General features: G+C 45.0%; 1 protein-coding gene across 1 annotated transcript in view; it reads left to right on the plus strand.

Annotated features, from left to right (window-relative positions):
* The window catches only part of CELSR1 (cadherin, EGF LAG seven-pass G-type receptor 1), a 167363-nt gene extending 159477 nt beyond the window's left edge, over window positions 1-7886 (plus strand). The window contains exons 29-36 of the mRNA XM_009999453.1: window positions 245-371; window positions 2230-2355; window positions 2651-2745; window positions 3200-3303; window positions 4121-4288; window positions 5152-5394; window positions 5704-5968; window positions 7862-7886. Coding sequence (XP_009997755.1) covers window positions 245-371; window positions 2230-2355; window positions 2651-2745; window positions 3200-3303; window positions 4121-4288; window positions 5152-5394; window positions 5704-5968; window positions 7862-7886 — 1153 coding nt within the window. The remainder of the gene's footprint in view (window positions 1-244; window positions 372-2229; window positions 2356-2650; window positions 2746-3199; window positions 3304-4120; window positions 4289-5151; window positions 5395-5703; window positions 5969-7861) is intronic.
* The last annotated feature ends 783 nt before the right edge of the window (window positions 7887-8669 follow it).

The following is an 8669-nucleotide window of genomic DNA, read 5'->3' on the forward strand; positions in this document are numbered from 1 at the left end:
ACTTGGAAATGAAATTTAAAAAAAAACCCTTTTTTTTTTTTTTTTTTTTTTTTTAACCTGAATATGATAAGTCACTGAGCAGTCCAGTGAGAGAAGTGGGAGGTGGGAGCTGATGAACACTGCCCTGATTTTCCCAAAGGTCCTTTCCAGGTGGCAGATCATTGGGCACGTGGCTCTGCCCGTGCAGAGAATTTGGGCTGTTCTCCTGTACCTGTCATGCTGCAAATGCCTGTTTGCTTTACAGCTCTGTGCTGAGAACAGCCTTCCTGCTCCTCCTGCTCATCAGTGCCACGTGGCTGCTGGGGCTCATGGCCGTCAACAGCGACGTCATGACCTTCCACTATCTCTTTGCCATTTTCAGCTGCCTGCAGGTAAGTCGGATGGTGTCCTGTCAGTGGCAGTCCCTGGTGAGCACGCTGCTGCACCCAGGCCTCCAAAAACATGCGCAGCATGAGCTGATGGAAGAAGAACAGAATTGTCAAGTCAAATTTTTGCTCTCCTTTCTCAAAGAGACAGTTATTTTCACCCAAATCTTAACTATGAGTAATTGCATCTCTCACCTGTAGTCATTCTAAAGATAAGTGCTCTGCTATTATAGCCTGTGACAGATAAATAACAGAAGGTAATTATACCTCTTACTTTCTAGAGACAAAAATCTTTGTTACTGTCTTATATCTGCTCTATTGGTAATAGTTGTTCTGATGCTATGGCAAATAAGAAACTGTTTTATTTCACCCAGAATGGATGTCTTGAAGTTCAAGGCTTTCACAAATCAAGTTTAAGGAAATGAGCCAAATAACGATATTCAAATACAACTTGCTGTGTTAGGCATTTACTGGGTTGCCTGTCCTAGTGAACACACCCTTGCTGGTTAAAGATGCAGAACATGGTTATTTGTAGGAGACATGGCACAGAAGTAGCCATGAAGTTTGAGTGTGACCAAAAGTGGCAGTAACTGTCATAGGAAGTGCCTGCAGTATTAAAACAGCTACTGCTAGCAGGCTTCTCTCATCAGCTGCAGCACAACAGTCACAAATTGCAACCAAACAGAAAAAGAAGTCTGATGGGTCTCCTCCAGTTATGCCCTGGAAGCATCATCTAGATAGACCAACCTGGCAAGGTTATTTTGCCACTGTAGCTGGTATGTTCTGACATAAATACACCTACTCAGGCTGTAAAACCAGGCTTCCACAAGCCTAAAATGAAATTAGATTAAATATAAACCTGATGAGAGGGAGGAAAGTCAGCAGATGGAATTCTCCAGACTTGCCTAGAGAGGCACAGTGGTATGTGGCGTTTCACATCGTTGCTTTCTTTGAACATGTATTTTTAAAGAGTCATTTATATGAATTTTATTAATGAATAATCTCAAATTGCTAATGCCAGCTAGGATCGCATTTGCTGGAATGTTTATAAAGTGAGCTTGAAGTTTCAAGTTTCTCTAAGTCAACTGCTTTGGCTGAAATCATTTAATGCAGGCATCTTGTGATGTTGGTCCAGCTGCAAATTCATGAGTGATTGGCTTCTATATACTGTATCTCCAACAAAAAATTGATAACAATTTGGCAGCTGCATGAATTCCGTCAGAGCAAATACATCTGCCTCTGCCCCCAGCAAAAGCTGTCAGTGTGTGTTCCTGGCAGCAAATAACTTCACAGCTCTGATGATTCCAGTGATTTTCCCACCAGGAGATAGTGCTGAACCAAGGAACGTACGGGGCAAAAGTTGGGACTGCTCTGCCCCCAGCATCTCTCCACATTTCACAAGATTATTTTAAGTTCTCTAAGCAACAGAACAGGACACCTACCACAGAATTCCCCATTTCCAGAGCTTTTCAATAAAAGCTGTATTTTTTGTTTGTTGCTGTTGATTTTGTCTCATTGTCGGTGTAAAATCTTAATGCAAGTACAACCCTGAAGCTCCCTGAAGTGTCTTCCAGTGGCACATTGAGGTCCTTGTTAGATATTTTGAGAGTAACATTTCCTCCCAAGCAGTGAGGGAGGGTGACACATGCACGTTTGAACATGGAATCAAATTATGAAGAAGTCGTAGATCAATCAGTACCATTTCAGTCAAAGACAGAAAGAAATGTTGCTATTGAAATCATGGACTACAAACTAGAATTCAGGGGTTATTTTAAAAAGGCTATTATCAAATTTCTGTTTGTATTTGCAGTTAGGTAGTAATGAATCATTTAGATTTAATCTTCCTCTCTCTGCAATGATCCAGGGGCTGTTCATTCTCTTCTTCCACTGCGTATTTAACAAAGAAGTCAGGAAGCACTTGAAGAACACTTTAACTGGAAAGAAACCACTTCCAGATGATTCCACTACAACAAGAGCTACATTATTGACTGTAAGGAAAAACCATCCTCTTGCTGGTAGATGTTACCTAAATATAATTCTAGGTGACTTGTCCGTAGTTCAGTGAATTGTCTGTTTGATTTCAGTGACCTGTACAAAGATGACTCCTGTCTGCTTTCATAAGTTTTGATTACTGTTTTCATTAAAACTGACAAGAGGAAATATTTTTTTTTCCTCAGCATCAAAAGCCACTTAGTTACTTGGAGATTTTTAATGCATTTGTGGATAACTTGGGGGTTTGGTAGGATCATTCACTATTGCTTTCTGTCTTCTTTATTTTCCTCCAGCGATCTCTGAACTGTAACAACACATACATAGAAGAGCCAAATATGTATCGCACAACTATTGGGGAATCCACTGTCTCCCTAGAAAGCACCGTCAGGTCAGCCAAGAGCCACAATAGCTACCTTGCTTATATTCTCAGGTAATCAGGTGGCAGATGCATGGCTTTCAGGTGCTTGCCTTTCCCTTTTTGTTGCTTTTGTGGAAAACAGAAACATTTTGGTTCAAATGCCACTTGTCTTATGTCTTTAGCAGTTCTGTTTTATGTGACTGTCACTGTCTTCCATGCGTTTTCTTTTGCATGCATCTTCAGTGGGAAGTTCCAACACTGCAGTGGGTAACATAACTATTGGGTGAACTGTATGGGCCGTGCTGCTTGCCTGTTAAAATTCAGTCATGTCTCAAGGACTGGGATTTAGCTAGGGTTAACTTCAGGCTTTTTCAGAATGTGATTCATGTAGCCAAAGGCAGACAGTTCCATCAGGATAACCTATGTCTTGCTATTAAGAACAGCAAAGTGACCAAGAAAGTTGTTCCTTCTTTTATTTTCTAAGGGATGAGGCTGCTCATAAGCTCAGTGGATCCTCAAGTCAAGCAAGGGCTGGTCAGACTGAAGGAGATTCCTCCATTTTTCATAGGAACCCATCAAAATCCAATGGTAAATATTATTTCTAAATGCTTCAACCGAGTTGTGCACCTTTTCCTTCTCAGCACTTTTTTCAAAGGCTTCAATAATAGGAAGAATAGTTCATCTGAGTTGGTGCATCTGATTCTCATTGTGGTCTTGGCATAAAAAACTATGCAATGGTTGCTTTATTAGGGAATCCTGGAATGGAATTATCATGTATCTGCTTCTTGTGGTGGTTTGATTTTAATCTGACAGCTGTCTCAGCTGTTGACAGTTTCTGGCGTCCCCTTTCTTTCTCACAAATTATGTACTGTTGCTCTTGACTTTTAATTGGAGATCTTTTAACGTTTGAGACCTTGAGGCAATATCCTTTTTTTTACTGCTATGTGTTTTGTACAAGAAAATGAGAAGTGCCTTTTTCCTGACTTCCTTTCATTTGGGATCTCAATGTTAAATTTTGTTGCCTCGTAGCTATTTTTAAGACTGCCTTTGCAGACTCTTGGTATTTGTAGGTACCTTCGTTTGCCTGTGTGTTGTGTTGATTCAGATCCTGTAGAGTTACTCATCTGTATATTGAATAGAGTAAAAATGTGTCCCCATCCTGTTCTGTACCTCTTATAAAAGGTCGTGCACCCTAGCCGAGCAAAGCAGTTGTCTTCCCATAATTACTTAGATACCACAGTCCTGGTAAATTAATCTTATGCACACTTATGGATGTAAGAGCTCATGCCTGGTATGGCCAGAATCAGACACCTGCCTTTCTTTTCTCCTTGTGAGTCCATCAAATGGATTTGTTCAGCTCCTGTCTGTGCTCTCATTGTTGTGTTTCCTCTTTCCACATTTGCAGAGCACGATTCAGACTCTGACAGTGAACTGTCCCTCGATGAACACAGCAGCTCTTATGCTTCCTCCCATTCATCAGACAGTGAGGAAGATGGGCTTGAGCCAGAGAAAAACTGGAACACGTCCACTTCCAAAAATAACGAACGTGGCCCACTCCACAGCACCCCCAAAGGTACCCCCAGGGCAAGGGGAGAGCAATGGGCTCATTCCCTTCTTTAAAATAGCCTTAGAGTAGATGGGACAATTTTGCCAGACCAGCAGTACACCTGAGACAGCATCCCTACCACTGTGCCTTGCTTTTTCTTCCCCCCAAGGGTTTGTTCACAGGGATGAGAGAGTAGAAGTAAAAGGATGCTTGAGCAAATCTGCAACTTAGGGTGCTCATACGGCAGTCAGTGGGTTTGCAGGCAGGTGCTGCACGGTCAGGAAAGCTTCATATGAAGGAAGAGGAGGAAGGAGCTGGTTATTTTCTGGGCAGGGGGAAGAAACACCTATCTCTCCTTGTGCAATACAGGCATATGAATTTAGTGGGGTTGGGGAGGTCATGGAGATAAAATGTGGGAGATCATGGGCCATTGGTATCAATACTGTGTGGCAGAGTGCAGGCACTTCTAGGCACAGTTCATCTTGTCCTTAAGTCAGCTTAATGTGAGAAATGTCCAGGCTGTGTGCTGGTGCACTGCAAAGACATGAGGTGCCTCAGGTGCCCTCACCCCTGAGGAGCCAGCATCCCCAGGGAGCTGGTGGGATTGCCAGCCCTGGAGCAGCTGAGAGAGCAGGTTTGACTCACACCTCTCAGTAATGAAGCCAGCAGCCTTTCCCTGGTGGGGGTCTGGACACCCTGTCATCCTACCAGGTATGTTTATTGGGTGTTGCTGCACCCGACGGGCAGTGCAGACCACCAAGCTTCATCTGAAGCATTGCTCTGGATTGGTACACAACTCTTCCCCAGCCACAGGGAACAGGACTGGCTGGGCAGTTGTTAAGAAAAGCTGTCAAAAGTGGTTTTCGAGCTAGTGTTTTTTTGCATTGCAGTTGATACCCTTCCCAATCATGTGAAACCCTATTGGCCCACAGAGTGTCTAACAGCCAGTGATGGTGAGGACCCCAGTGGGAGACAGAAACTCAAAGTTGAGACCAAGGTCAACGTAGAGCTTCACAGGGAAAACCAGGTGAACCACAGCAACGAAGTGCCCCAGGACAAGGAGAACGAAGGGCAGCAGAAGGAGAACAGACCTCTGTCCCACCAGAATAACCAGCAGCCGGAGCAGAGGAAAGGTAGCACAGCCAACCCAGCCTCACAGCTGGACTGGGACATTGGGGTTCACTGGGACATTAATGAGTTCATATGGTAGCTCTGTCAGGGAAGAGCACTTTCCAAATGGCTCCAACCTGTGTAACCAGGTACACCATGGGAAGCCAGGAGGTATTTGTTGAAGTCTAATATTTTAGTTTTTAAATAAAGTAACAAAGTAGAAGTCTGATTAAGAAATAATAAAATGTCACTTCTTGGATGTGTTCAGCTTGATAAATGAAATTACTGATGCATGCTTCAAAAGTCTCATTATTCCCTCTGTTCCGTAACAGGCATCTTAAAAAATAAAGTCACCTACCCTCCCCCGCTGGTGGATAAGAATATGAAGAATCGACTGCGGGAAAAGTTATCAGATTACAATCAGACCACAATCTCATCCAGGACTACTTCCCTGGGGATGAACGATGGGGTCCACTCTCCCTCAGACTCAGGGGTGACAGTAAAAAATGCTCGGAGGGAGCAGTCTCGAGACCAGCTCAATGGCATGGCCATGAACATCCACGTGGGAACAGGACACGCGGACACCTCAGACTCGGAGTAAGTGCCACATCGGCATGTCCTGGGAGACCTCCTGTGGCTCTGGCCTCTCCTTCTGCTTTCTAACTCCAGACTCCCACTAAGCAATAATTTCACTTGGTGACTTGACCAGAGTCATTCACCAGTGACTGTCCTGGGTGCTTGTCCATAGCATGTCCATGAGCCACTGTGTTTCACTGATGAGAATACAGTACCAAAACCAGGTGTCACAGATAACATGACGGACACCTGCCAGTGGTCACCCTGGTGTGCCAGTTGCCAGTTGGCAAGCTGGGAACTAGAGCAACTTAGGTTTGCCCTGTCTCTTTGCTGTGGGACTTGTTGTGCTTGGTGTGACTCCTGGTCACAGCAAACTCAGCTCCCACATCCACATGAATTACCTGTCCCCCTCCCTGCCTGGTGAGACGCCAAGGTCATCACCTACCCCATCACCAGGACAAGGGTGGGCTTTTCCTGCTCCCTCACACTGCAAGGCATGCAGGATGGCTCAGCAGTGCCCACCCATGGCCCCAGGAGCTGTGCATGCCCTCAAGAGTTCTGCTCTGGGCTACACCCTGCTCCTGTTTCTCTGCCCTCAACCCCTCACCTGCACCCAGTTTGGACCATGGGAACAGTTGGGTTTTCCTCTGTTTTTCACCTGTCCTCCCCTTTTGCAACAGGGAGAGTGTTTGGGGCCGTTAGGAACCATTCACTTAATGGGGTACAGTTAATTATAATGTGGCCAGTACCAGGCACCTAAGGAAGAGGGTAGGTGCAGGGCAAACATGGAGCAGTAGTTCTTGATGCGTATCCAGTAAGACCAGCAAGAGCTGTTTTAAGTGTCCAGCTGCCAGCATGAAGGATGGCAGGTTTGAGCAAGACCCCAGTGAAGAAGTCTCCTGAGGAGGCCCAGTGTTTTGGTGGGGAAATGCACTAGGCTGGGGGAAGCACAGGGTGGGTGTCCAGCTGGGCAGAGGAAAACCATTGCTAGGCCAGGAAATCCAAAGGCTGCAGAAGTGCCACCACAGGCTAGTGACTCCAGATCACCAGGTGTATGATTCCCACCAGCTTCATGGCACTTGGTGTGCTTATTTGCCACTGTAAGCTCAAGCAAACATTAACAAAAGGCTGAGAAAGCTTTCAGCCAAAGGGTGTTCTCAGAAACCTCACTACTTGTCATAATTCTTACATTTAAAATTACAACAGCCATGCCTAAAAGTCTGCACAAAGATTTTGCACAGTCTTCCTTAATTCAAATAATACCCTCATTCTTTCTCCAAACCAAGAGAAAATACCTCACCCAGCTTTAACTCTGACATTGTCCCACCATGCTTTAGACACTTTTTTTTTGTGGGTGCACAGACCATTCCCAGCTCACTATAAAAGTACACCTTTGGGTTGCTGGGAACTGTCTGTTGAAATATATCCTGGTTAGCCAGGAAACAGAGATGTCTTTAACAAGCAGTTACTACTTGCTGCTGCCAGGTAAGGCATTCATCACTGGATGATAACTAGCCAACTTGTACTAAGCAACCATTTTCTCTCTACACCTTTTGCATCCCATCAAACTGCTGTTTGACAGCAGAACACATGAATCTGTGTAAACTGCCAGTTTTCCAACAGCCTTTAACATATGTGTAAGAACCTCACATTTTTACCAAAGTGTCAGCCAAATACAAGCTCTGCACAGAGCTTCCTCTAAAGAGTGCACCTCTTGGCACTCCCTGGAATTGTTTCTCCCAGCTGACCTTCCCCTCCAGGGCAGCATCCCCCTGGCAAGTGTTGGATTAGCAAGTCACGGCAACTTCACAGAGCATGAGCCCTTACTAAAAAGGATTAGGTGGTTTGGGGTGGAGTGGTTTGCCCATGCCTGTCTAACCCTGAGTCTGCACGATTACTTCTTCTCACTAACAGAGGCAGTAACGAAACTTCAATTTGAACCATCAGGAAACTGTGATGGCTGCTGCATGGTTCGGGACTCCCCGCTGCGGGGTCACCACCTGCCCACCTCGGACTTCATCGGAGCGGCCGCGTGCTGAGGAGGACAAGGTGGGCATTGACTCCCACCTGGTTTCACATCATGGCAGACTCCTGACCACCCGTGGCCAAGACGCAGTGCCCAGCTGCACCTGCGCTGAGGCTGCTTGTGGTGCCTCCTCGTGGCGGGACCCCACGCCAAAGCGCTTGGGAATGGCCGCAGGGATGCACTGTGAGGGACAGATACCTGCTCACAGAGCAGACAGCATTGCAGGGATTGCTTCTTGCTGGGGAGAACCAAGGAAAAACACGTTGTTATTATCGCACTGAACCTACAGTAAGTCAATCCATCAGCCTCTGGACAAGCACTGGGAGACATCTCTTCTGGAGTTTTGTCCGGCTACAGCATGAACTCTTCATCTTGCTGGGCTCTAGGGAGGAATATCCCAACAAGTGTCCTTTCTTTTCTATGCCAGCATCTCTATCCACCCCCCTATGGACACGTCGTCTTAAGAAAAAAAAAATGCTTTATATATATATAAAAAGTGTAGATACTTTTATATATTTTGTATGGTGTTGCTAAAGAAAGTTACTTTGTATATTTTACATTTATACTGATCTTCTTAATTTGATAATAGGAAATCAATTAAAAGAGGTTTTGATATTTTTTATATGAACATTGCACAATTTTACTTGAATTTGGCATTTGATAAAGTAACTGAGGTTTGCATGGAAGTCACCTTAA

This window comes from Chaetura pelagica, unplaced genomic scaffold, assembly GCF_000747805.2.
Source record: "Chaetura pelagica isolate M959 unplaced genomic scaffold, ChaPel_1.0 scaffold15, whole genome shotgun sequence".
Taxonomy (NCBI): Eukaryota; Metazoa; Chordata; class Aves; order Apodiformes; family Apodidae; genus Chaetura; species Chaetura pelagica.